Source organism: Athene noctua, chromosome 30 (genome assembly GCF_965140245.1).
Source record: "Athene noctua chromosome 30, bAthNoc1.hap1.1, whole genome shotgun sequence".
Lineage (NCBI taxonomy): Eukaryota > Metazoa > Chordata > Aves > Strigiformes > Strigidae > Athene > Athene noctua.
In genome coordinates, this window is record NC_134066.1 from 2,635,726 (window position 1) to 2,661,912 (window position 26,187).

At 69.2% G+C, this 26,187-nt stretch overlaps 2 protein-coding genes across 3 annotated transcripts in view; both read right to left on the reverse strand.

Moving 5' to 3' along the window:
- Positions 1-285: 285 nt before the first annotated feature.
- On the reverse strand, positions 286-3,916 carry PRKAG1 (protein kinase AMP-activated non-catalytic subunit gamma 1). 2 transcript variants are annotated; one of them, XM_074929723.1, is made up of 12 exons: positions 3,838-3,916; positions 3,613-3,709; positions 3,029-3,132; positions 2,676-2,757; positions 2,527-2,585; positions 2,391-2,436; positions 2,232-2,286; positions 2,009-2,135; positions 1,571-1,736; positions 1,422-1,459; positions 1,178-1,324; positions 290-1,060 (listed from the first exon to the last, which is right to left on the reverse strand). In XM_074929723.1, exons 1-12 carry the CDS (start codon positions 3,841-3,843, stop codon positions 962-964), a joined length of 1,026 nt encoding a protein of 341 aa, XP_074785824.1. In that variant the 5' UTR covers positions 3,844-3,916; the 3' UTR covers positions 290-961. The 2 variants fall into 2 exon arrangements, with proteins under 2 accessions (XP_074785823.1, XP_074785824.1); XM_074929722.1 differs by having other exon boundaries at positions 286-1,060; positions 2,527-2,757.
- Positions 3,917-6,828: 2,912 nt separating this feature from the next.
- KMT2D (lysine methyltransferase 2D) overlaps positions 6,829-26,187 on the reverse strand; it is a 30,077-nt gene continuing 10,718 nt past the window's right edge. The window contains exons 26-54 of the mRNA XM_074929680.1: positions 26,076-26,180; positions 25,785-25,967; positions 25,000-25,084; positions 24,634-24,878; positions 24,266-24,339; positions 24,126-24,176; positions 22,279-23,988; positions 21,902-22,075; positions 21,673-21,821; positions 19,441-21,518; positions 19,214-19,337; positions 19,036-19,123; positions 18,787-18,853; positions 18,409-18,641; positions 15,023-17,950; positions 14,798-14,941; positions 14,559-14,723; positions 13,426-13,751; positions 13,154-13,329; positions 12,562-12,710; positions 12,317-12,452; positions 11,955-12,094; positions 9,674-10,844; positions 9,377-9,513; positions 9,130-9,260; positions 8,487-8,772; positions 7,453-7,526; positions 7,257-7,365; positions 6,829-7,172 (exon numbers count right to left, since the gene is read on the reverse strand). Of these exons, the coding sequence (XP_074785781.1) occupies positions 7,080-7,172; positions 7,257-7,365; positions 7,453-7,526; positions 8,487-8,772; positions 9,130-9,260; positions 9,377-9,513; positions 9,674-10,844; positions 11,955-12,094; positions 12,317-12,452; positions 12,562-12,710; positions 13,154-13,329; positions 13,426-13,751; positions 14,559-14,723; positions 14,798-14,941; positions 15,023-17,950; positions 18,409-18,641; positions 18,787-18,853; positions 19,036-19,123; positions 19,214-19,337; positions 19,441-21,518; positions 21,673-21,821; positions 21,902-22,075; positions 22,279-23,988; positions 24,126-24,176; positions 24,266-24,339; positions 24,634-24,878; positions 25,000-25,084; positions 25,785-25,967; positions 26,076-26,180 (11,531 nt within the window). The 3' untranslated portion in view covers positions 6,829-7,079. The remainder of the gene's footprint in view (positions 7,173-7,256; positions 7,366-7,452; positions 7,527-8,486; positions 8,773-9,129; positions 9,261-9,376; positions 9,514-9,673; positions 10,845-11,954; positions 12,095-12,316; positions 12,453-12,561; positions 12,711-13,153; positions 13,330-13,425; positions 13,752-14,558; positions 14,724-14,797; positions 14,942-15,022; positions 17,951-18,408; positions 18,642-18,786; positions 18,854-19,035; positions 19,124-19,213; positions 19,338-19,440; positions 21,519-21,672; positions 21,822-21,901; positions 22,076-22,278; positions 23,989-24,125; positions 24,177-24,265; positions 24,340-24,633; positions 24,879-24,999; positions 25,085-25,784; positions 25,968-26,075; positions 26,181-26,187) is intronic.

Sequence of the window (26,187 nt, forward strand, 5' to 3'; positions counted from 1 at the left end):
CCGGTGGCGGGAGCTGGCGGGGGCCGCGTCTCGGACTCACCCCCCCCACGCAGCCACCCACCCCCCCCCGCCCGGGCCGGGAATGTGCCGCGCTCAGCACGGCCGGGCCTCGCGCCTCCCCCGCGGCAAAGCCGGGTGGCCGGTGACCCCCATTAGCACCCCCACGGGGACCCCGGTCACCCCCCCACCCACCCCCAGCGCTGCTCCCCCAGCCCCGACACCCCCCACTCACCGCAGCCACCGCCGGGAGGGTCCCCGCGTCCCGCCGGGTCCCCGTCCCCAATCCCGGCCTTTTAGAAAAGCCACAGGCGGAACAAACAGGGATTTAGGGTCTGGGCGAGCTCAGCAGATTCCCCCTCTCCCGCGGGGAGGGCTGGGGGGGGGCTGGACCCCTTCTCCGGGCTCCCCCCCCCCTCCCTGGGCACCGGCGGTGCCCCCCGCGTGCCCCGCGGCGAGGCCGGGGTTGTGCCAGGTCTGTGTTTATTCGCGGTTTCTCTCCACACACGAAGCGGTGGCGGGTGCAGACGGGGCCTGGCGGGGTGGGGGGGCCCGGGGGGGGGCACAGGGGGGCAGCCCCGGGGCTGGACGGAGCTGAGGGAGGGCGGTTAAACCCAAACTCAGCAAAACCCTGCACTGGCGGGGGGGGAGGGTCCGCACAGGGAATGACCCTGGGCCTGGAGGTGGCTGACCCCGACCCTGAACCCCGGGGGGGGGCCGGGGGGGCCCCCAGCACCCCGCCGTCTCGGCCAACACAGCCTCAGGGTGTGGGGTGCAGCGTGGGGGGGTGTGTATGTGGGCTCTCCCCGCCCCAGAAAAGGGCAGCGTGGGGCTGCCCCACGGCTGGAGATTATTGCTGGATGCTGCTGGTGAGTGGGGTCCCCACCCCGGGGTGTCCCTGGCGGGGGGGAACGGGACGGGGGGGGGCACACCAGGAAGGGCTGAGCACCCCCCCCCCAGCGCCTCAGGGGCCCTGCGGGAGCACCAGGGCCTGCAGGATGTCCGAGAGAGAAACGATCCCCTTGACCACGTCGCTCTCGTCCACCACCACCAGCCGGTGAACCTGGGGGGGGCGGGATGGGGACAGGGAAAGGCTGAGGCCGGCGCGGGGACCCCGGCCCCCCCCCCGCCAACTCCCTGCACCCCACAACGCCCCGGGGCAGGGGGGGGACACGGTTACCTCGGCCTCTACCAGGCGGTTGATGATGGTTTCCAGCGTCTCGTGCTTGTAACACTTGAGGACGCCCTCGAAGTAGTGGGAGCGGTGCTGCAGCGCCCGCGTCACCGTCACGTCCAGGTTGTTGTAGGTTTTCTCAGCCGCCAGGTTCTGGGGTAGGGGGAGAGGTGTTGGCGGGGGGGACGGGGACACAGTCAGGCCCCCCCAGAGCCCCTCCTCACCTCCCCAGCCCTCTCCCTGTACTCACAATCACATCGAATTTGGAGTAGATATCCACCACCCGCCCTGGGGAGGGAAGGAAACGGCCCTGAGGCGCCCGGGTTCCGTGTAGCCGGTCCCCGGGGGGGACAGGGACACCGTGCCGGGGCGTTTGGGGGCGCCAGGCCCCGGCCTTACCCGACTCATCGACGACAGGCAGAGCGGAGACGCGGTGCTGCACGAAGATGCCCAGCGCCACGTAGATGGGGGTGCTGGTGCGCACCACGGCGATGCGGCTGTAGGTGCCGATCTGCAGCTCCTCCAGCGTCCTGGCCATGAACTCGGGTTTGGGGACCTCCGCTATCTGCAGGGGACGGGGAGGGGGACAGTGCTGACGCTGGCTCGGCCTGCCGCGCCGCCCCCGCCGAAGTGGGGGTCCTAGGAGTGAAAGCAGAGAGCGCTGGGTGCGGGGCGGGGACCCCCCCCAGCAGAGGGGACGGGCTGCGGGGCGCACGCAGCACCCGCCACACGGCGCGAGGCACCTGCGCCCACCCCCTGCGCCCCGCAGCCAGAGGTACCCGGCGCAGCTCGTCTCGGGGGGCGAGGGGGGGTCCCCGCCACCGCCGTGGGACTTACAAAGAGTTTGAGGAACTTGAGGATGCGTTTGTGGGTGAGGATGTAGAGCGTGTTGCCCGAGTCGGGGTCGATGACGGGCAGGCGGTGGATCTTGTTGCGGATCAGGGAGGAGACGGCATCGAACAGGCTGCGGGGCAGGAGGGAGAGGGGGGAATCGGGGTTCGCCCGGACCCCGGTCTCGCGCCTGAGGGTGCTGCCCCCCCTCCCCGCAGCACGGAGGTACCTGGCGTTGGGGGAGATGCAGACCAGCGGCTTGAAGGAGTCTTGGAGATAAACCTCTGTGGGGAGAGGAGACGCTGAGGGGAGCGGCGGCGCCGCGGGGGCCGGGCAGAGCTGGCAGGTCCGGGAGGGCGGGAGGCTGCTGGTAGGGACCCCCCCTCACCTCGCCACGTCTCGATTTTGTGCTCCTCCAGCTCGTAAATCTGCACCTGGGTGTAAGGAGAGACACCGGGATGGACCGAGGCCGCGCGCGGGGCCGGCAGAGGCCAAACCCCGAGGGGACGAGCCCCGGCCCTTACCATGGGCGACTTGTAGTAGCGGTGCAGGATGTTGATGAAGTCGGTGATGGTCAGCATGCCTGGGGGGGGACGGGCAGGGTGAGGGGGGTCCCACCAGCCCCCCAAAACCCTCCTGGGACACACCCCCCCCCCCCTCCAGTCCCACTCACCCACAAAACTCTGCTTCTTGCTGTCCCACAGCGGGGCAGCCCGCACGCCGTTGGTGACCAGCGCGAAGAAAGCCTTCTTCACCTGCGGGGGGGGGACGGGGTGGCAGAGGGGGACACGGGGCACCCCACGAGGAAGTGGGGGGCACCCTGTGTGGGAGCAGGCCCCCTCCCCAGCAGCCCACGTCCCCCCAGCCCCGTTTGCCAGATCTTTACACGCTGGGTGAACAACTCCGAGACCGCCCCCCAGCCCCAAACCTGCCTCCTGGTCCCAGTTAAGCCCCCCAGCTGGAGTCCAGTCCCCATCCTGCACCCCCCCCCCCGGCCCCAGGGGTGCCCCCCCCGGCCCGGCCCACCTGCAGGGAAGTGTCAAAGACGACCAGTTTGGAACTGGTGGGGATCAGGTCGTAGCAGCGGTGGGACTTCATGAAGGTGGTGTAGGCGCCGCGGTGGGGCTCCCCTGGGGACGGGCAGCGTGAGGCGCCCGGCAGCAGCAAGGGGACACCCCAAAACCAGGGACACCCCCGCAGGGCTCTGGGACACCCCAAAACCCGGGACACCCCCCCAGGGCTCTGGGACACCCCAAAACCCGGGACACCCCCCCAGGGCTCTGGGACACCCCAAAACCTGGACACACACCCAAGGCTTCAGGATAAACCCCAAAACCCTGGACACTCCAAATCCTGGGATAACCCCCCCCAGACTCTAGGACACCCCAAACCCGGGACACCCCCAATCCCGGACACCCCCCCAGGGCTCTGGGACACCCCAAATCCCGGACACACACCCAGGACACCCGAAATCCTGGCCGCCCCCCCGCACCGCAGGACAGGGACCCCCAATGACGCTGCTCCCCTGGGACACCCGAACCTACGCGGCACCTCCCGGGCCGGCCCCCCCGTCCGCACCCCGGGGCCCCCCCAGACACTCCCGGTATCACCTTCCAGCCCCGGAGGGTTCAGCTCCGCCGGGGTCTCCGCGGCCGGGCCGGGGCCGGGGCCGGGGCCGGGGCCGGGGCCGGGGCCGGGGCCGGGATCCTGCGGGCAGACACGGGTCGGGCCGGGTCGCTGCCCCCGGCCCCGCTCCCTCCCGGTGCCGGTTCCCCCCGCCCCGGCTCCCGGCCCCCCCCGGCCGCCCCCAGCCCCGCTGCCCGCCCCCCCGGCACCTCCATGGCCCCGCTCGGTCCCGCCGCCGCCGCCGCCCTCCTGCTTCCGCCCGGCGCCTGGCACCCGCTTCCGCCAGCACCCGCCACGTGACCGGAAGCGCGCGTCACACGTGACTCATGACCGCAGGGTGACCTTTCCCCTCCCGCCGGGTCACGGCGGCCCTTGGCGGGGGGGGGGGAGGGGTGGGGCACAGGGACCGGACGGACACACGGACACGGACACAGACACACACACGGACACGGACACACGGACACGGGCACAGACACACGGACACGGACATGGACACAGACACATGGTCACAGATGGACACACAGACACGACAACAGACACAGACAGACACAGACACGACAACAGACACAGACAGACACAGACACGACAACAGACACAGACAGACACAGACACACACGGACAGACACACAGACAGACACACGGACAGACACACGGACAGACACGGACGGACACGGACGGACACGGACGGACACACGGACGGACACGGACGGACACACGGACGGACACGGACGGACACGGACGGACACGGACGGACACGGACGGACACGGACGGACACGGACGGACACGGACGGACACGGACGGACACACGGACGGACACACGGACGGACACACGGACGGACACACGGACGGACACGGACGGACACGGACGGACACGGACGGACACGGACGGACACGGACGGACACGGACGGACACACGGACAGACACACGGACAGACACACGGACAGACACACGGACAGACACACATGGACACAGACACACACGGACAGGGACGGACAGACACACACACACGGACACACACACGGACACGGACAGACACGGACGGACACACACACATGGACAGACACACGGACAGACACGGACAGACATGGACAGACATGGACAGACACAGACACACACATGGACAGACACACGGACAGACATGGACAGACATGGACAGACACAGACACACACATGGACAGACACACGGACAGACACGGACGGACACACACACACGGACAGACACACGGACAGACATGGACAGACACAGACACACACATGGACAGACACACGGACAGACATGGACAGACACACAGACACACACGCGCACACCCCCCTCCCCGGCCAGCCCCCGGCCCCTGAACACAGGGCCGGGGTGTCCCCCCCCTCCAGCCCCCCGCCCCCCCCAGAGGCGGCAGCCGGTGGCTTCTCACGCGCTTTATTTTAAAATAACATCCAGTGGTTCCGGTATTGGTAAAAACGGGATTTCTACACGCCCCGGCTATGTACAGCTCTGAAAGTTAAATTTCTCGTATATTTTCTGTTAAAACTTTCTCATCCCCCACCCCCACTCTCACTTTTTTGTCTTTTTTTTTTTTTGTCTTTTTTTTTTTCTCCTTTCCTTTTTTTTTTTTCCTTTTTTTTTTTTTTTTTTTTGTCTTTTTTTTTTTTTTTAAACATTTTTTACCTTAAACCTTTTTGCAGCTTTGACGAGTTGCGGAAGCAGCTTTAAAGATCGCCCCGGCCCCCCCCACCCCCCCCACCCCCTTGCACCATCCCTGCCACGCTAGAAGGAGGGGGGGGGTGGTGGTGGTGGTAGGGTGGGGGGGGGGGCCCCCCTCCCCTCCCCGGGGGACAGGAGGGTCCCCCCCACGCCGTGCGTTTGTGCGTTGAGATCCAACCCCCCCCTCCCTGCCCCCAGCATCCCGGGGGGGGGTTTCTCCCCCTCCCCATTCTCCAGGGTGTGTTTTTGGGGGGGTGGGGGGGCAGGTGGTGGCCCTGGGGGAGGGAAGGGGGGGGGGGGGGGGGGGCCGCAGCCGGATTGGGGATGGGAAGGGGGGGGGGGGGGGGGGCGGTTAATGCCCACTCGCTGCTTCGCTCTCCGAGGCCGCCCCTTGGCTGGCAGGAGGCTCCAGACCAGCCCCCCCCCCAAAAAAAACACACCCCCACCCCCGGCCCCTCCTCGGAGATTGGGTTTTAAAAATGCCGCGGCCCCCCCGCACCCCACACACAGCCCCCCCCCCCCCACCTGCACCCCAAATCTCAGCCCAGCAGAGCACAAAGAGCCCCCCCCCCCCGTCTAGTATATACAATATAAGGTATAAATAGATAAATAACCTTCTCCCCCCGCGCCGACCACGCACAGCCCCAGCCCTGGGTGCTACGGGCAAGTGGGGGGGGGGGGGGGCCCCCCCAGCCCCCCCTCAGCACTGGGGGAGCAGGTCCGGCACTCCCCCCCCCCCCCTCTCCCTGCCCCATTCCCACCTCACACCTTGGCACATCGCACGGCTGGGACCTCCCGGGGAAGGGGGACACACACACACACACACACACACACACGAGGGCAGGGGACGCCCCCCCCCCGTGGTAAGGGGCCATCTGCAGCCACATCCAAAGGAGGGAGGGTGGGGGGGGCACATCCCCTGGAGCTCACGGGAGAGAAGACACACATCATCCCCCCCCCGCCAGGGTCCGGCTCCGGTGGCGGGAGGCTCTGCCCGGTTGGGTTGGTGGGGGCTCACATTTAAAAACAACCAAAAAAAAAAAAAAAAAATCCAAAAAAAAAAAAATCTAACACTTAAAATGAGGTAGGTCTGGGTGCAGAAGCTCCTTGTGTCTGTCGGGGGGGGGGGGGCCCTCGCCGCCGCGCTCCGGGGGGGTCTCGTCCACACGCACAAACAAAAAGAGATCGAAGGAACCGAGCGAGCTCTGGCCGCCGCGGCGCGACGGGGCAGAGCCCGGATTGTCGAGCTCACAGGAGTCTGTGTTACCTTGGTAATTAGCGAGCAAATATTATTAGTTTTCGTTTCTAAAAAAAAAAAAAAAAAAAAAAAATTAAAAAAAAAAAAAATTATTTCAATCCAGGCCGGTTCCAAACTCGCTCCGGCTGCGCTGGGACCGTTCTGCTCCCCCCCATGGCGGAGGCGGGCGGGGGGCTGGTGGTGAAGTGGGGGGGGTCTCACCAGGCCCCCCCCCCACGCCCCCCTCTTTTTTTTTTTTTTTTTTTTTTCCTTTTTCTTTTTTTTTTTTTTTCTTTTTTTCCTCGCAGGACGAAGCAAAGAAAACCCTGAGTTGCCAGTTTCGTCCGTCCGTCCGTCCCGCCCGGGCAGGGCCGGCGGGTTCTCCCCCCCCCAACCCCGCCGCAGCCTCCTCGGTGCCCCCCGGCCGCCCTGGCACCTCCCGCGGCCCCGGGGGGGGGTCTTGGCGAGGTCTCCGAGGTGGGGGGTCGCGGCCCCCAGCCCCTTTTTTCCCAGCTAATTCATCCACTTCCGGCAGTTCCAGGCTCCACAGTGGCAGGGGATCTTGTGCTGATCGTCCTCAAAGTCGAACTGGTAGTCATAGGTGAGCTGGGGGGGGGGTGTAGAGAACAGGGTGTCACCCACGGCACAGCCCCAGCCCCCCCGCGGCCCCCCCCGGCCCCCCCGCCTGACCTCCTCCCCCTTGGGGATGCGCCGGCTGGAGATGATGATGATTTTGTCCTCCTTGTCGAAGGTCACGACTTCGGCCACGCAGTTCGGGGCACACGAGTGGTTGATGTACCTGGGGGGGGGGGTTCAGTGCTGAGCTGCTCCCTCTGGGGGGGTTCCCCTCACCCCAAAGACCCCCCTCCCCCCGTCCCGTGCTCACCTGGCCGGGCCCCCCGTCAGCGTGGCGTCAATGACGTGCTCGTTGTTGATGCGGAACATGTAGATGCCGCGGTTCTGGGGGGAGAAGGGGGTGTCAGCGGCCGGAGCGGGACCCCCATGTCCCACCCGAGTCACCCCCCACCCCACTACAGCTCTCAATGTTCCATCCAAGTCCCCCCACATCTCACTAGAGCCCCCCATGTCCCACAGGAGTGTCCCCCCCATCTCATGAGCCCCCAATATCCTGCCAGAGCCCCCAATATCCCACCCAAGTCCCCAAAGTCCCACCTGAGCCCCCCCACGTCCCACCCGAGTCCCAAATGTCTTGCCAGAGGACCCCCCACATCCCATCAGGGACCCTCACATCCCACCTGAGCCCCCCCACGTCCCACCTGAGCCCCTCCACATCTCAGAGTCCCCAGTGTCCTGCCAGAGCCCCCCCACATCCCATCAGAACCCCCAATGTTCCACCTGAGCCCCCCACGTCCTGCCAGAGCCCCCCCACATCCCATCAGAGCCTCCCACGTCCTGCCAGAGCCCCCCCACGACCCATCAGAGCCCCCAGTGTTCCACCTGAGCCCCCCACGTCCTGCCAGAGCCCCTCCACATCCCATCAGAGCCCCCCACGTCCTGCCAGAGCCCCCCCACATCCCATCAGAACCCCCAGTGTTCCACCTGAGCCCCCCACGTCCTGCCAGAGCCCCCCCACGACCCATCAGAGCCCCCAGTGTTCCACCTGAGCCCCCCACGTCCTGCCAGAGCCCCCCCACATCCCATCAGAACACCCAATGTTCCACCTGAGCCCCCCACGTCCTGCCAGAGCTCCCCCACATCCCATCAGAGCCTCCCACATCCTGCCAGAGCCCCCCCACATCCCACCAGAGCTCCTGATGTTCCACATGAGCCCCCCCACATTCCACCCAAGTCCCCAGTGTCCTGCCAGAGCCCCCTCACACCCCATCAGAGCCCCCAGTGTTCCACCTGAGCCCCCCCCCATCCTACCAGATCCCCCCCACGTCCCGCGCGGGGCCCCACCTGCTCCTCGTAGATCTTCTCCCGCCGGTTGGCCACCTCGTTGCGGATGATGGTGCCGATGTACTCGATGACCATGGTGTGCTTCTCGATGTCCTTGGCCGCGTAGAGCCCCAGCCCCTGGATGCGGGACCGCGCCAGGTACACGTTGTTTTTCCACTCCGTTTTCAGGCGCCGGTACTGGGAGGACTTGGAGTGCACGAACTGTTTGCTGTAGGGCGTGTTGGTCTCGCCCGTGAACGTGCTCTGATAGGCCTTGGACATGCTTGTGCTGTTCAGGGTGTGGGGCCTGCGGAGGGGGGGGGGGAAGAGGGAATCAGAGCTGAGGGATCCCGGCCCTTCCTAGGGGATCCCGGCCCCTCCCGGGGGATCCCGGCCCTTCCTGGGGGATCCCAGCTCCTCCAGGGGGATCCCAGCTCCTCCAGGGGGATCCCAGCCCCTCCCGGGGGATCCCGGCCCCTCCTGGGGGATCCCGGCCCCTCCCGGGGGATCCCGGCCCTTCCTGGGGGATCCCGGCCCCTCCTGGGGGATCCCGGCTCTTCCTAGGGGATCCCGGCCCCTCCCGGGGGATCCCAGCTCTTCCTAAGGGATCCCGGCCCCTCCTGGGGGATCCCGGACCCTCCCGGGGGATCCCGGACCCGCTTACCTCTTGTAGTGGGTGAGGATTTTGGGCTCGGAGCGGGCGCAGCCGGTGGGGTTGATCATCAGCGGCAGCTCCATCAGGGGGTGGCGGCCGTAGCGGAACAGGTAGTTCTGGCAGCTCTCGACGCCCGGCAGCTGCCGAGGAGGGAGCGGAGGGGCCGGGGGTCGAGCGGCGGCTCCACCAGCGCGGCCACCGCTCCCTTTCCCAGCGGGGAATAAACCCCCACCCCGCAGGCTCCCCCAGGACCTACCGACTCGGCGATGCGCAGCACCGCGTGCACCGTGAGGCCGAAGAGCTCCTCGCCCTTCAGGTACTCGGGGAAGAGTCGCAGCATGTCGGCTTCCTTCCTCATCATCGCCACCGGCTCGATGATCCGGTTCCAGACGGCTGCCGAGGGGAGGGAGGGTTGGAGCCACCTCAAGCGCAGACCCCCCCCTCCAAGTTCAAGCCTCCCCTCGCCCCGTCCTCCCCACCGCAGCACGGGAGGCCGGCAGCGACGCGGCACCCGCAGCTCCCGGCAGCACCTTTTTCACTTTTCCCCTTTTACCTTGCGGCGAAGAATCGGAGAAGACCAGATCCTCCAGGCCCTGCTCGATGACCTGCACGACGAACTCGGGGCGGCCGTTGTTCTCGCAGATGGTGCAGCGGTAGCAGCAGCGGCGGTTGTTGGTCCGCAGGCTCCAGTAGATGCGCGTGGCCTCGTAGCCCACGGGGTAGAGGGCCGTGACGCTGTGGAAATCGGCCATCTGGTGCGGCAGGAGCTGCCCGATGGCGTGGAAGACCAGGCCCCCCACCCGGAACATGTGGAGCCGCTCGCCGCGCTGGATGATGCTGGCGATCTGCTTCACCTCGTCCCGTTCGATGTAAACGCGGCGGAAGACGGTGAAGCTGCTCAGCTCCTGCTCGCAGGGCCCCTTCAGCTTGTGCAGGGGGCAGAGCATGGTCTTGTCCTTGAAGAACATGCACTTGGCGCGGATGGCGCAGGCGAAGTGGTACACGCTGGGGCAGCGGATGCGGTTGCAGCTGTTGGTGGCGCCGGTTTTCTGGCACAGGGAGCACTTGGTGAGCAGCCCGCGGTGCAGGGCCACCTCCACGTTGATCAGGGCCCCCCCCTGCGTCTCGTAGACCTCCGTAGACCACAGGGCGCAGTTCAGGTGGACCCAGAGGTCAAGGTCGAGGTTAAGCAGGCGGGCCGGCCCGTCCGTGGCCCCGTCGCCCTCCTCGTGGCAGAAGCAGCACTTGCGCAGGTCCCGCGGGACCTTTTCGGGGCGCAGGGTGGTGCCCAGCTTGTCGATGAACTCGGCGATCTCCTTGTCCCCGTCCCGCTTGGCCCCCCCTTTCTGGATGGTGACGAGGAAGCGCAGCCGTTTCCACCGCACCCCCTTCCACTTCTTCAGGCGGGGCCGCGCTTCGTCCCCGTCCTCCGGCGGCCGCGAGCGCGGCTTGAAACGGGGCGGCGAGTGGGGGGCCGAGGCCTCTTCCTCCTGGGGGGCTGGCGAGGGGGCCGGCGGCAGGGGCGACGCGGGGGCCGGGGCTGCCTCGTGGGCCGCCTCGGGGTCGGGGACTCTGGCAGCCTCGGCGGGGCTGGACGGGGAGGGGACGGAGGGGGACAGCGGGGGCGAGGGCTCCTGGGGCATGACGGAGAGCTGCCGCACGTCCAGGTTGGAGACGTTGTTGACGTAGCAGTGGTGCAGGGTCTTCTCAGGCGCGGGGCTCTCCTGCGGCACGGGGAGGGGGGCGTGGGTCAGAGCGGCCCAGGGACCGGGACCCCCAACCTCCCCCCGTGTCACGGCGAGGGGTCCTTGGCCCTGCAGCGACCCCGCAGCACCCCGCCACGCTCCCAGCCCTGCGAGGAGCTCCCCGACCATTCCACGCAGTTCTGGGGGTCTCAGCACCTCCCCATGGGGCGACCTGGGCCCTCAGGAAACCCTGTGTCACCTTGTAATCATGGGGGGGGGGGGGCTACAGGGACCCCCACACCCCTCTCTACGTCACAGAACCACAGAATTTATGGTTGGAAAAGCCCCTGAAGCTCCTCCAGCCCGACCATGACCCTCACCCTGACCCCCCCCAACTCCCCCAGATCCCTCAGCGCTGGCTCAGCCCGACTCTTCAACCCCCCCAGGGATCCCGGGGACTCCCCCCTGCCCTGGGCAGCCCATTCCAACGCCCAACAGCCCCTTCTGCACAGAAATCCTTCCTCAGAGCCAGCCTGACCCTGCCCTGGGCAGCTTGAGGCCATTCCCTCGGGGCCTGGCGCTGGGGCCTTGGCTCCAGAGACTCATCCCCCCTCTCTGCCCCCTCCTGGCAGGGAGTTGCAGAGGGCCAGGAGGTCTCCCCTCAGCCTCCTCTTCTCCAGACTGAACCCCCCCAGTTCCCCCAGCCGCTCCCCAGCAGACCTGTGCTCCAGACCCTGCCCCAGCTCCGTTGCCCTTCTCTGGCCACGCTCGAGTCATTCAATGGCCTTTTTGGGGTGAGGGGCCCAGAACTGAACCCCCTCAGCGAGGGGCGGCCTCACCAGGGCTCAGATCCCTTCCCTGTCCCTGCTGGCCACGCCAGGGCTGACACAAGCCAGGATGCCACTGGCCTTCTCGGCCCCCTGGGCACACTGCTGGCTCGCGTTGAGCCAAGTCTCTCTCTGACCGGCACTTGCCAGCCAGCCCAACCCACGCCTGGACGCTGCTGGAGGTTGTTGTGGCCAAAAATAATGCTCAACCCCAAAGGGCCCCCTCCTGCACCCCCCCCACAGCCACAGCCTTAGGGGTACCCCAACACCTCCCTCTGTCCCAGGGTCACAGCCCCAGGGGGGGTCCCCACACCCCGCTGACCTGTCTGAGCAGCGTCAGGAGATCCAGCTCGCCCTTGAGGCTGTACCCCGGCAGCACCGCGTCGAACTGCTTCAGCCACTCGGAGCTGGTGTCCGGCACCTTCCCGGCCAGCGCCGCCTTCTCCTTCCCACCGAGCACCCCTGCGCGAGGCAGAGACAGCCCGTCATAGGGCGCCTGGCCTGGGGGCACGGGGGAGCCCGCGGGGGCACGGGGGAGCCCGCGGGGGCACGGGGGAGCCCGCGGGGGCACGGGGGAGCCCGCGGGGGCACGGGGGAGCCCGCGGGGGCACGGGGGAGCCCGCGGGGGCACGGGGGAGCCCGCGGGGGCACGGGGGAGCCCGCGGGGGCACGGCAGACACTCACCAGCCATTTCTGTCTCCACCTTCTTGGCCTCGACCACGGCCGCTCGCACGGGGCCGTCGGGGAACAGCACCTCGTAGGAGCTGGGGATCTTCACGCTCAGCAGCTCGGCCATGGCCACCATCACCCCGTTGAGGTTCTGGGCGAGAAGAGGACGGGATGGGTGCGGCCCCCCAGGTGCCACCATGCATGGGGTCACCGCCGGGACCCCGAGGGTCTTGCCTCCCCTCCGCTGTCCCCTCGCTCACCTTGGCGGCCGCTGCAGACACCGTCAGCATGACAGAGACCTCGCTGCTCTTGCCCTTCTCCCATGGGGCGCCCGGGCCTGCTGCCCCCACCTTCCCGGGGGGGCCCCCGAAGGGCTCCGCAGCCTCGTAGGGCTTTGTGTCGGGGAACACTGGTGTGGGGGTAGAAGGGACGGGAGGGGATCAGAGCCACCGCAGACCCAGCCCTGCCAACAGCCACCCGGGAACCCCAGACCCCTGCAGGAACGCCGCTGGGAATCCATCACCCTGCGTGGCACGGGGGAACAGGGCACCCCCGCACTGATGGGGGACCCCCAGGCACAGGCCAGCCCCCGGGGCCACACTCAAGGCACTGCTGCCCAGGTGCACTTACACCCCCCCGGCCCACGCTCCCCACAGCCCCTTCCCCGGCACTGCCCCCCCCCCGGGGCCCCCCTCCATATTCTGTGCTGACCCTTCCTGCCCAATTCATGTGCCTGCAGGCCCCCTCCCAGCCCTGCCTGGTCTCTGCCCCCCACAGATGCTCTCCTGCCTGATTTTTGTGCCCCACAGACTCCCTCCTGCCCCGCCTTGCCCCCAGCCCGGCCCAGCCCACCTGGGATACTGGCCCGGGGGATGATGGGGATGATGGGGGACAGGACACGCTCCTCCAGCTCCGGCTTGGCCTCGCTGAGCAGGGGGAAGCGGAGCAGCTCCTCGCCCAGGACACTCTCGGGGGATGAGGCAGGGACGATGCTGTCAGGGGAGTCGCTCTCGTCATCGCTCTCCATCCTGTGGGGAAGGAGGTGTCAGGGGCCTCAGGGGCTGGCGTCACCCCTGGGGGGGCTGGTGTCACCCCTGGGGGGGTCACTGCGGCTGACGGCTCACCTGACGTCCTCGGTCTGGTTGTGGGGAGGGGTGGGCAGAGCTGCCAGCAGGTCCAGGCTCTTCACCTCCACGGCTGGCGTGTCTGTGTGGGGAAGGGGCGTGTGTCGCGGGGAGAGCGTGACAGGGGGTGGAGGGGACTCTGTGCCAGCCCCGTGCCAGCCACACTCACCTTTCTGGCCGTGGGGCTCGCGGGCCGGGTTGGCGTCCTTGGGCTGCTCGCCCAGCTCCTCGGGGGCCGTGACGCCGTTCACCAGCTTCTGCTGCACGGAGGGGGGCGGCGTGGGGGGCAGCGAGGAGGGCGGAGTGGGTGGGTTGCTGAGGTTGTTCTGGGGAGAGAGAGACAGCAGGGTGAGCATGGCAGGGTGGCCCAGGGACCCCCCTACCGCAGGGTGGGGGGTAAGGGCACAACCCCAGAATCATGAAAGTCGGAAAAACCCTTGAGGCTCCTCCAGCCCAACCGTGAACCTCCCCCAGACCCTTCCCAGCTCCCCCAGACCCCTCAGCGCTGGCTCAGCCCGACTCTTCAACCCCCCCAGGGATCCCGGGGACTCCCCCCTGCCCTGGGCAGCCCATTCCAACGCCCAACAGCCCCTTCTGCACAGAAATCCTTCCTCAGAGCCAGCCTGACCCTGCCCTGGGCAGCTTGAGGCCATTCCCTCGGGGCCTGGCGCTGGGGCCTTGGCTCCAGAGACTCACCCCCCCTCTCTGCCCCCTCCTGGCAGGGAGTTGCAGAGGGCCAGGAGGTCTCCCCTCAGCCTCCTCTTCTCCAGACTGAACCCCCCCAGTTCCCCCAGCCGCTCCCCAGCAGACCTGTGCTCCAGACCCTGCCCCAGCTCCGTTGCCCTTCTCTGGCCACGCTCGAGTCATTCAATGGCCTTTTTGGGGTGAGGGGCCCAGAACTGAACCCCCTCAGTGAGGGGCGGCCTCACCAGGACTCAGATCCCTTCCCTGTCCCCGTGGCCACGCCAGTGCTGACACAAGCCAGGATGCCATTGGCCTTCTCGGCCCCCTGGGCACACTGCTGGCTCATTATCAATCCCCCCCCCCGGTCCCTCTCTGACTGGCAGCTCTCCAGCCACCCCCCAGGCCCAGAGCGCCGCTGAGGGTTGTTGTGGCCTCACCCCCCACCTCACCTTGGTGAGCAGCTGGGAGTAGTAGTCGGGCACGCTGTCGAGCACGGCGCTGCCGAAGGCGCCCCGCAGCTGGCTCTTCCCGTTGATGGGGCTGCTGCCGAAGGGCGCGAAGAGGCTGAAGTTGGCCGTGATGGTCGGCTCCGTCAGTGGCAGCAGCGACAGCTCCTGGGGGCAGAGCGGTGAGGAGGGGCTGGGGGCAGAGAGCACCCCCCTGCCAAGCCCCCAGGCCGCCGCCGTACCTGCTTCAGCTGCTTCATGAGCGCCTCGCCGGGCCGCAGCCCCTCGTCCTTCCGCAGCTTCTTCCGAGACGCCGGGACCCGCTCGTTGCCTTTCTGCACCCGCTTGGGCTTGGTGGCCGCTGGCTTCCTGGCGATGGAGGGGTCCTGGCGAGGAAGAGGAGGGTGGGAGGTCGTGCTGAGCGCAGCCCTGCAGCCCCCAACCCTGTCCCGTGCCGCCCCGCTCACCTCCCGGCCCAGCAGCACCGGCTGCGGCCGCGGCTCCGTCCCGGCGCCCCGGTTCTCCGTGTGCCCGTTGAGCTCGCCCGGGCTCTGCGCCGAGAGCTGCACGTTCTTGGCCCGCAGCAGCTTCTGCAGCAGGAGGTGCCCAGCCTCGGAGCGGCCGCCCGGTGCCAGTGTGCTGTTGGTTTGGCCAGTCCCGGGCTCCCCGTTGGCCTCGGGTTTTGCCGCCTCGTCTCCGTCCAGTTCACACTGCGCTGCCGCCGCCTCCTCCTTGGGCTCCTGCTTCACCAACACCTGGGGGGGCTCAGCCGCCGTGGGGGCCCCCTCCAGCACAGCCCCGTTGATGTGGGTCTCGCTGGGGTCGGCACCAGGCGCCTCGGGGTCCCAGGGGCCGGGGGCTGGGTCGAGGAGGGTGCCAGTGGGTGCAGGCGTTAACCCCTGCTCCGTGGGCGCCGTGGGGCTGGGGGCCGAGGCCGGGACCCCCGGCGACGTCTTCTTTGGCTCTTGAGGGCTCTGCTCGGCGCTAGCCAGGTGCTGGGGCGCGCAGCCCAGGGGCGAGGGGGCTGGTGGTGTGGGGAGCCGGACGAGGCCGGGCTGGGGCCCGCGGGCAGCCAGGGCCGCCTGCACCAGCTCGGCCAGGGGCTGCTGGGGGGGCTGCCCCGGTAGCCCCCGCCCCGCCTCAGCACCAAAACCGGCCTGTGCCTCCGCCGGGGCACCTGGTCGCGGCTGGAAGAGGGGCCCCAACGGGCGAGGGGGCTGGCGGGCCGCGGGCGCCGGGGAGCCGTAGTCCGAGGACTGGCTGGGGAAGGGGCCGGGGGGCCGCAGCGCCTGGCTCTGCTGCAGCAGGTTCTGCTGGTGCCGCTGCACCAGGAGCGCCTGGAGCTGCTGCTGCTGCTGCGGCGTCAGGTGCCGCAGCTGCGGGTTCTTGGCCAGGACACCCTGGAGCTGCGCCCGGATCTGGCCCATCATCGGCCCCGGCACCTGCCCCAGCAGGCCCGGGGGGAGCGCGCCCGTGCCCGGCGCCGGCCCCGCTTTGTGCTGCCCGGGGCTCTGGAGGCGCGGGGGCTGCGGCTGGCCCTGCAGCGAGCCCGCCGGCCCCTTGCCCGGCTGCTCCGGGGGGCGCGGGGGCAGCGCCATGCCCTGCGCCTGGCCTGTCCCGCAGCCCAGCGGCGGCTCTGCCCCGCCGGTGTCCCCGTGCTGCTGCTGGGACAGCTCGGGGCGGGCGGCCCCGGGGCTCTGCAGCGGCGGGGCGAGCAGCCCGCCCGGCTGCACGGGGGTTGCCCGCAGCGCCGGCTGCGAGCCCAGGACGCCCGGCTGCGGCGAGGCCAAGAGGAGCTGCTGGCCCTGCCCCAGCTCAGCCTGGTGCTTGGGGGGCTCCGGGCCACCCAGCCCCGGGGGGTTGAGGGCTCCCGGCTGGTCCTGGGGGCCCCCGTGCAGTTGCCCCCCGCCGCTCTCACCGCCCTCGGCGGGCAGGGCGCCACCGTCCACCCCTCCGGGCTGGTCCTTGGCAGCCAGGACCGCCGGGGCCGGCTGCATTCCCTGACTCAGGTGCAGCACGGAGGGGGCCTGGCCCACGGCCCCGTGCTGCGGAAAGTGCTGGATCGAGGGCTGCCCCTGGCCCAGCCCCAGGAGGCCCGGCTGGGCGGCCGCCGAGTTCTGCTGCGGCTGCTGCTGCGGGGCCAGCAGCGACCGCGACTGCCCCAGCTGCTGGGACAACACAAGCCGGTGGCCCAACATCCCCGGAGTCTGCGGCGCCAGCTGGGGCGAGCCCAGGACCCGCTGCTGCTGCTGCTGCTGGTGTGGGGGGGCCAGGAGGACCTGGCGCTGGGGCGGGGGGTGGCCCAGCACCGCTTGGTGCTGCAGCCCCGGCGCCTGCACGTGGCCCAGCAAACCCGGCTGCTGCGGCTGCTGCTGCGGCGAGAGCTGCTGCACCAACAGGCTTTGTTGGCCGCCCATGAGCGCCGGCTGCTTCGGCACCAGGGGCTGCCCCACGGCGCCCGGCGGCGGGGCCGGGGCCGGCGGCTGCTGCCCGAGGAGGCCGGGTTGCCCCACCATGGCGGCGGGCTGCAGCGAGCCTTGGCCCAGCACGCCGGGCGGCTGCATCGATGTCTGCGCCATCACGCCGGCCTGCTGCATCGAGGTTTGGCCCATCACGCCCGGCTGCTGCATCGATGTCTGCGCCATCACTCCCGGCTGCTGCAGGGACGCTTGTCCCATCACCCCCGGCTGCTGCATTGGGGTCTGCGCCATGATGCCCTGCGGCTGCAGCGGCGCTTGTGCCATCACCCCCGCCTGGGCCATGACGCCCTGCTGCTGCATCGCCGCCGCCTGTCCCATCACCCCCGGCTGCTGCATGGACGCCGGGGCCATGACGCCTTGTTGCTGCATCGACGCTTGTGCCATGACACCCGCTTGCTGCATCGAGGCCTGGCCCATCACCCCCGGCGGCTGCTGCTGCGGCTGCTGCTGCAGCGACACTTGTCCCAGCATGTTCTGCTGCTGCAGTTTCTGCGCCAGCTGCATCCTCTGCAGCTGCCTCTCCTGCATCAGGCGGCTGTCGGCCGCCAGCCCGCGCAGCGCGGGGTTCCCGGCGAAGAAGCTGTTGGAGGTGCCAGGCACCGGCGCGTTCCCCACGGCTTGTTGGCCCATGAAGGACAAACCGGGCTGCACGGCCATGGACACGCCGCCCTGGGGCAAGCGCAGGCCCCCGGGTTGCCCCGGCTGCTGGCCGAGGCCTTGAGTGCCCACCACGGCCCCGGGTGGCTGCTGGACGCCGCCGTGCGCCGAGAGCAGCTGCCCGGGGAGCTTGGCCATGAGGCGGGGGCTCTGCGAGGGGCTCAGCGCCATCACGGCCGAGGCCTGGTGCTGGTGCTGCTGCTGCTTGCTGCGGTACTCGGCCATCAGGTTGGTGTGTTCCTTCTGCTGCTTCCGCACCTGCCGGGGACCGACGGCGCGGCCTGAGCCCGGGGACGGCGCGGCCTCAGGGCCGGGGACACCACATTGACACTGGGAACACTGTACCGACCCTGGGGACACCGTACTGACCCCAGGAACACTGGGGACACTGTACTGGTGCTGGGGACAGCATACTGACACTGGGGACGCTGTACCGAGCCTGGGGACACCGTACTGTCACCTAGGACACCACACCAGCCCCAGGGACACCGTACTGACCCCAAGGACACTGGTGACACCATATTGACACTGGGGCTATCATATTGATACCAAGGACACCGTACTGACCCCAGGGACACTGGTGACACTGTACCTGCGCTGGGGACACCATATTGACACTGGGGATGCTGTACTGACCCTGGGGACGCTGTACTGCCACCCAGGACACCATACCAGCTCCAGGGACACCGTCCTGACCCGCACACGCAGGGTCCTACCTGGTCCAGCTGCTTCTGGATTTTACTCTGCTGTTCCGTCACCAGCTTCAGCTTCTCGGCGTCGGCCTCGGGGAACTCCCGCCCGGCTTTCTTGGCGGTGCGCTGCTTGGCGCAGAGGGCTTTGCGGGACTTGCGGTGCGCCCCGATCTGCTCCTCCAGCACCTTCAGCTGCATCTGCAGGAGCTGCTGCGTGTGGAAGAGCCACTCCTCGTACTGCCGCTGGTCGGCCTCGTCTGCGGGAGCGGGGAAGGGGCTCGGATCAGCGGGAATCCCGGCTCCGGGTCGAGCCTGGCCACAGCCCTGGCTCAGTCCAGCTGCGTGGGCAGGATGAGACCCGGCCAGCACCACCCCGTGCCCCCCCCCAGCATCGGTACTCACTGATGACGCCCTGCGCGAAGGTGGGGGGGTTGGGGCGAGCCTGGGTCGGGTCGGTGCCGCTCCGCTCCTGGCAGAAAGGGGGGAGCGTTGGGGACGTGCTGTGTCCCCTCCCGTCCCCTCCACACAGCCCCCATCGCCGCGGGGAACCCCAAACCCACCGGCCACAGCGGCTGCTGCCCGGCAGGGTCCCGAGCACTGAGCCAGGCGGCCCCAAGGGACCCCGGACCCCTCCCTGGACACCCCACTCACCTGCCCGCTCCCCGCCAGCAAGTGGTTCTGCATCTCGGAGACGGCCGGGCCCCCCGAGAGCCGCTGGGCCAGCAAGGAGACCTGTTGCCTTTGAGGGGGACGCACAGTGACGAGGGATGAGCCGGAGCTGAGGTGCCCCAGGCTGTGCCCCCCCACCACTGCCCCCCGTACCCCTTACCTGTTCATGCCTGGGGCCACCCCGATGCTGCCCTGCGCCATCACCTTCTTGATGCCCTTCAGCGCCACCATCTTGGCCTTGGCAATGGGGTCCATGATGTCCTCGGCCGCAAACTTGTCCAGGTCTGCCAAAAAGAGTCAACGGACGGTGCCGCGGCACGTTCAGCACTACACCCGCCACCCAAAAAGGCCCCAAAACCCCCCAAAACAACCGCCCTCAGCCCCTACCTGTGTCCGGGAAGAAGCTGTTGGCCAACTGCTGCTGCATGACAAGCTGGGGGGGCTTGAGGCCCAGCGCGGGCGGCTGCACCCCGGCCATCGGCTTCTGCACCAGCACCTGCTGCTGGCTCTGCTGCGGCTGCGCCAGGGCCACCTGCACGCCGTGGGGGGCTGCCAGCACGTGGGGCTGCCCGGGGGCCATGCCCATGTGGGGTCCCAGCGCCGGGCCCTGCTGGGGTGCTCCGAGCCGGGGGGGCTGCGGCGGCATCAGCGGCGGCCTGGCCACCAGCCCCAGCTGCAGCGGCGGCTGCGAGGGGGCGCCCAGGCGGGGCGGTTGCCCCTCGGGGGGCTGCCCGGCCGTCGTTGCCGCTGTGTGCAGCATGGGGTGCCCCGGGGCAGGGAGGTGGGGGGTGCCCCGAGGCAGGTGGGCTGACATCTGCTGCTTCTTCTGCAGCTCCTTCTTCTCGTGCTCCAGCAGGTCCTCGATGAGCAGCGGCAGCTCGCTGGCCACCAGCGAACTCTCCATCTTGTCCAAATCATCGGCCGGCGAGTGCCGGGTGCTGCCCAGGCCCAGGGCTCCGCCGTCCAGCTCAAATTTCTCCAACAAGGGGTTGCTCTGGCCGCCCAGCTGCGCCGGGGCCAGCCCGCGGCCGGGGCCGGCGTAAGGGTCCTTCTCCGGCACAGGGACCCCGGCGTGGCCGCTGTTTGAGAAGTGAGTCAAGCCGAGGCGAGCCGGGCCGGCCGCAGGGCCGAGGAGGGTCTGGCTGGATTTGAGGCTCAGCCCCAGCGAGGCCGAGATCTTATCCACGCCCTGCAGAGCCTCCGACTTGACGGGGACCGGGAGCCGCTCGGGGCCGCCGGCGGTGAACTGGCAGGGAGAGGTCTTCAGGCAGCCGTCCTCCAGCTTGGGCTTGACGTCGGCGGGCAACGAGCCCACCTTGGCCTCCGGGCCCTGCACCTTGAACGCTGGGTCGGGGGCCAGCGTGGCGCCCGCAGCGGGTCCCAAGCCCACCCCAGGCACCAGCCCTTCCTTGGGCACGTCCCGGTCCTCCGCGGATGAGGCTGCGTCTTTGCCATCCCCGGAGTCGGGGAGCTTCAAGCTAGGCGCCAGCGGCTCCGTCTTGAGCTGGGCTTCGCGCTCGGCCTTCTCGTTGGCCGACTCGACCAGGCGCAGGTGCTCGTTGAAGATGTCCTTCTTGTCACCTGTGTCCAGCTCAGGGTCGGTGTAGGCCAGGAGATCGAACTCGTCGCCGTTGAGCAGGTCGTCGAGGTGGGGGTCGGCCGTCTCCAGGCTGTCCAAGTTGTCCAAATCATCGTCCCCTTTCGCCACGTCCGGATCCAGGCTCAGGTTGGCCAAATCGTCATCATCTTCCAGGTCCTTGTGGGAGCCGAAGTCGTCATCCAAATCGGGCTCCACCGGCACCTCGCAGGGCAGACGTGGCCCCTCCAGGCTCAGGTGGCTTTTCCCCGGGACCGGAGGCGGCGCGGGGTCCGGCGCGGGGCCGTCCTTGCGTCCCTCGGGGCGGAGGGCAGAGCCGGCGGCCAGCGGGCGCGGGGGGACGTGCGGCAGCTCCAGGCTGGGGGCCGGCAGCGGCGGGGGGGCGGCCGCTTTGCCGTGAGGCTGGTGGTGGCTGTTGCTCATCTCGGCTCCCTGCGGGGACGCGGCCGGCACCGGCATCTTCTGGGGCTGCAGCACCGGGGCGGGGAGTGCCTGCATGGGCACGACGGGGGCACAGAGGGCCTGGGGGGTGCCCTCCTCCCCGGGCAGGAAAAAGCGAGGCCGGGGTGCCTGGGGGGCAAAGGGGGAGCCCACGACCCCCCCGGGTCCCTTCTGCACGTTGTGCCGCAGCTCGATGAAGGGGGCGCCCAGGGCGGCGGGCGAGGCGGGCACCGTCTCGGCGGGTGTCGGCAGGCGGGTGCCCAAGCTGCCCACGGGGGTGCCAGCGGCCGGGGGGGCGAAGCGGGAGGTGCCGGGGAGCCGCAGGGCCGCGGCTGCCGCCTGCTGCTGCTGCTGCTGCCAGAGGTGCTGCTGCGGCGCCGGGAAGACGCCGCGGGGGTAGAAAGCCTGGGGGGGCCCCACCGCCGCCCTGCAAAAACACCGCAGTGTCGGGCCCGGCTCGGCAGCGCCGCAGCCCCCACGCACAGGACCCCGGGGGGGTTTCGGGGTGCCTGGCGCGGTCGAGACCCTGCTTATTTATGACCGGTGGTGGCGAAGCCGCGGCCCTGCTGCCGGACACTCACCTCCCGTTGATGTCCACGGCGGCCGGGGTGGCTGCCGGTGGCGGCCGGGAGAGCCGCTCGTCCTGCGCGAACGCTGCCTGCACCATGACGGAGCCGGGCAACTTCCCGGCACCGGAGGCGGTGGCCAGTGTCCCGAGGAGAGCCTTGTCCTGGAAAAGAAGAAAGACACAGCGTCACCCCTCCGGCCAGCCCTGGTGTCCTGGCAGAGCCGTCCCCGAACCCCCCGTACCTGTGCTGGCTGGTAGGGAGCCATGCCCCGGCTCAGCTCGAAGGCTTGGCTACCAGCCTCGGTGGCCCAGACCGCTGGCGAGGACGTGGCAGCGGCCGCGGCGCTCTCCTTCTCCTGCCGCAGGCTGTTGCGTTGGATCTGCTGGCGGATGAGCAGCTCGCGGAGCCGCTGGCGCTGCGAGGAGCCGAGCGTCAGGACCGGGAGCGGGGACGCCCGGAACCCCGGGGACAGACCGTGGGTCTCTGGCCGCGCTCACCTTCACCCCCCACGGCCCCTCCACGGCTCGGGGAAGGAGCCACAACACAATCCGGGCTCTTTAACCTCACCAGTCCCAGTGCCCCCCTCAAACCCCGTCCCAAATGCCGGTGAACCCTCACCTGCCGCTGCTTCTCCAGCTCCGACTGGCTCATGGTGCCCAGGGCCCCGTCCTGGCCGCCGGGCAGCTCCGCCAGGTCCCGGTTTGGGGGTGCCGAGAGCCCCGCGGCCGCCTCCTCCCTCTTATCAGCCGGCGGCCCCAGCGCGGGTCGGGGCAGGAAGGTGACGGAGGCGTCTGGCTGCTGCGGGGGGGCCGGGGGCTGCTGGGGCAGCACCGAGGGGGGCCGCAGCGGCGAGAGGTTGTAAGTGTCGGCGGCCGCAGCGCCCGGCCCCAGCGGGCTCCCGGCTTGGTGGAAACCGGGCGACGAGGCGTAGGCCGAGCTCTGGGGCTTGCCGGGGCCATAATGGCTGTTGATCCCGTGGGGCTGGTGGGACGGGGAGCCCTTGAGCGGCTCCGACACGGTCGGGGGGAAGGTGAAACGCATGGGGGGCTGGTTCCCCGGAAAGACGCTGGCGCCGGGGGAGCGGGCGAAGGGGGGCTGCTGCCCCGCCGGCGTCTTAGCGTGGGGCTCACCCGCTGAGGGGCCCCCAAAGCCCCCGCCGGCCGCCGGGCTGTGCGAGAGCGGCACCGACTTGAAGCCCGGCTCCGGCATCTGGGGCCGGGGGGGCTTGTGCAGGGGGGTGAAGGGATCCCGGGACTGGGGCCGGGAGGGCGGTTGGGAATAAGGGTCCGGGGATTGGAAACGGGGAGTGACGGGGGACTGGCAAAAGGCTTCGTTGGAGAGTGGCCGAGGGGTGAGGGGGGACTGGGAGCTGGACTGGGACTGGGGGCTGGCGGGGACGCGGGAGAAGGGCTCCGAGGGCAGGGAGCGGGGCGGGAGGGCGCAGCAGGCCTCGGGGGGCTGCGGCCGGGGCGTCAGCGGGGGCTGCGAGTAGGGGTCCGGGTAGGGCGACTGGCGGTAGAGATCGGGGTGGCCCGGGGGCGAGGGGGCCAGGGGATGGGTGTCGGGGGGCCGGTGCCCCAGCCCCGGGCTCTGCGGCTCTACCTGAGAGACCCGTGGGGTCATGGGGGCTTTAAAAACATCGGCCGCCTTCAACTCCGCTGCGGAGAGGTGGGGGCCGCCCGGGGAGTCCCCGTAGCTCATGGTGGAAGCGTAACCGGGTGAGCAGACCCCCACGCTCCCCCCTTCCTCCTTCTTCACCTCCAGACCCTTCTTCTGCTCCCCAAAAGGCAAGGGAGAGAGCAGGGCCTCGGGGGGCCGAGCCCCGGGGCTCCCCGGCACCGAGAGGTTGTCCAAGGAGGGGCACCGGGGCTTCAGGAAAGGGTCGGGGGTGCCGGGCTGGTGCCGGGGGGTACCGGGCGGCGTGGGGTGGAAATCGGGGGGCTGGGAGCCGGGCCCGGCACGGGGGCCAGCGAGGGGCTGGGGCTGGTTGGGGAAGGGCTGGAAGGCAGCGCCCGCCGTGGGGCTCTGGCCCAGGGGCGAGGGGAAGCGGGGCTCCAGCGCGTAGGCGGGCGCCGCGCCGTAGGGATCGTGCGAAGGCACTTGGGCGGGGGACTGGGGCGGGAGCTTGAGGAAGAGCTCGCTGGGAGATTCCGGCCCCCCTCCGGCCCCGGCTGGGGGCTTCAAGAAGCCCTCGCCGGCGGCGGGGGGGCTGCCGATGTAGATGGGCTGCGCCCCCGGCGGCACCGGGATCCGTAGGTGCAGCGAGGGCCTCTCCGGCTTGCGCAGTCCCTCCCCTTTGGTCTGCTTGTTGATCTGGCTCTCGGCCTGCTGCAGAGAGAGCCCGGCCGTCAGGGCTGGGGGGCCCCGGGGGGCTGGGGAAGGGGCACGGGGGGCAGAGGGTGGGCACCCCACGTCCCCCAGGGCTGGGTCAGGGCCGCCGGGCACCTCCCCGCTCCAGCACGTACCTTCTGCACCTTGTTGATGCGATGAGCCGCCCGGTTATCTTTGGCCTTTTGCTAACAAAAACACGAAGCCAGCTGACTCGCAGCCCCCCCCCGGTGCCCCGGCCGCCCCCCCCCCGCCCCACTAACGCCCCAGTACTCACCAAATAGGGGGCTTTGTCTGTGGCAGGGACCTTCCTCCAGAGCTTCATGATCTGTTTGCAACGGCTCGACCAGTCTGGGAGGCCGGTAGGAGCAGACAAAGAGGAGAAAAGCGACGTTAGCCCGTGCCTGAGAGGCACACCCGGGCCCTCGGCGGGTGAGCGGCCCCCGTCACGCGTGGGGACGGCCCCATTGCCCCAGATCAGGCGCTGAGAAACCCCCCCACGTCGCTACAAGAAGCGCTTCAGCCCCACAGCCAAGCCCTGGGCCGCAGCGGCCGGGATCTCCCCTCGGATCAGGGAGCAGAGGTGCTACTGCTGCACCCACCTTCCCCTCGTCCTCACCCCGAACTGCCCCCCCAGAGCCCTACCTGGATAATCCTGCTTGAGGTTGGGGAAGTTCATGTTGGCGTAGAGGACGGGCGAGATGGTGGAGAGCTCGCCCAGCTCCTCGTCCTTCTCCCAGCGCTGCAGGCTGCGCTGGTTGTAGGAGAGGCCGTCGCCTTCGCCCTCTGTCGTGGGCGTCGTGGGGGTCGAGGGGGTGGTGGCGGCCGAGCTGCTGGCCCAGGGGCTCTCAGGCTCGCAGTGGTCTGGGCTGAAGAAGCCGCTCCGTTCCCTGTGCAGGGGAGAGAGCGTTATGGATCGGCAAAGTGTGAGGAAAAAGCGGGTGCTGCCAACAACCGGGGGTTCCCTCCTTCCCAGGAGGCAAATCCCAGCTCCGCCGGGCGCCCGCGTACCTGTTGTCGAGGAACGGGGACTGGCAGACGCCCGAGTACGAGTCCAGGGAGACGGTTCCAGAGAGAGAGCCCAGGGAAACGCTCCCTGTGAGGGAAGGGAGAGGGGTTCAGGAGGGCAGAGCTGGGGCTCAGACCTGTGCCCACCCCCAGCAGCTCACAGACAACACAAGACACCCCCATTCACCCCCAAAACGTTCATCTGTGGAGCAACAGAGAAGAGCCGGGAGTGCAGGCTCTCCTGCAGCGCAGCCACCACCGCTGTTCCCGCAGCTCAGGACCCACCACGTCGGCTTCTCCAGGCCAGAAGGCGAGTCCTGCCCTTCTCCCCCACCCGATCGCCCCGTCTGGGCGTGGGGCTGTGGAGCCTCACCGAGGCACCAAGGTTGGAAAAGCCCCTGAAGCTCCTCCAGCCCGACCATGACCCTCCCCCTGACCCCCCCCAACTCCCCCAGATCCCTCAGCGCTGGCTCAGCCCGACTCTTCAACCCCCCCAGGGATCCCGGGGACTCCCCCCTGCCCTGGGCAGCCCATTCCAACGCCCAACAGCCCCTTCTGCACAGAAATCCTTCCTCAGAGCCAGCCTGACCCTGCCCTGGGCAGCTTGAGGCCATTCCCTCGGGGCCTGGCGCTGGGGCCTTGGCTCCAGAGACTCATCCCCCCTCTCTGCCCCCTCCTGGCAGGGAGTTGCAGAGGGCCAGGAGGTCTCCCCTCAGCCTCCTCTTCTCCAGACTGAACCCCCCCAGTTCCCCCAGCCGCTCCCCAGCAGACACGTGGCCTCCACCCACCCTGTCCCGGCAGCTGGAGATCTCCTTGCAGGAACGGTCGCTGCGCCCGGCCGGGGTCCTGCCCTGCGCCACCGGCCTCCATCCCTGCAGCCACACAGTTCAGGGGCTGCTCCCCGCGCTCGGCCGAGCCCAGCACGTCCTTGAAGAGCTGCTGGACGTCTTTGCTCTCCATCTTGGGCAGCTCTGCGGGAGGAAAAAGGAGGAACTGAGCCGCTGCAGGCAGCACGCGGTGAAGAAAAGTGGGGGAGAAACCCGGGGGTCCTGGCCCCAGGACCACGGCGGGGGCCTCACCTTCCGTGGGGATCTTGTCGAGGTCGGAGCTCAGCGCGCCCTCGCCCGGGGTGGCCGGTTTCTCAGCGTCCCCGGGGTCCGGGGAATCCTTCGGCTCTTCGGCCCCTGTAGG

Bases quoted from the DNA above. Each gene is read 5' to 3' on its own strand.
- PRKAG1 (XM_074929722.1), bottom strand. The intron at 2,287-2,390 runs GTGAGGGGGGGT...CTCTCCCCACAG, and splicing joins CAAAATCGAGACGTGGCGAG to AGGTTTATCTCCAAGACTCC. The intron at 1,325-1,421 runs GTGAGTACAGGG...CCCCTACCCCAG, and splicing joins ACTCCAAATTCGATGTGATT to AACCTGGCGGCTGAGAAAAC.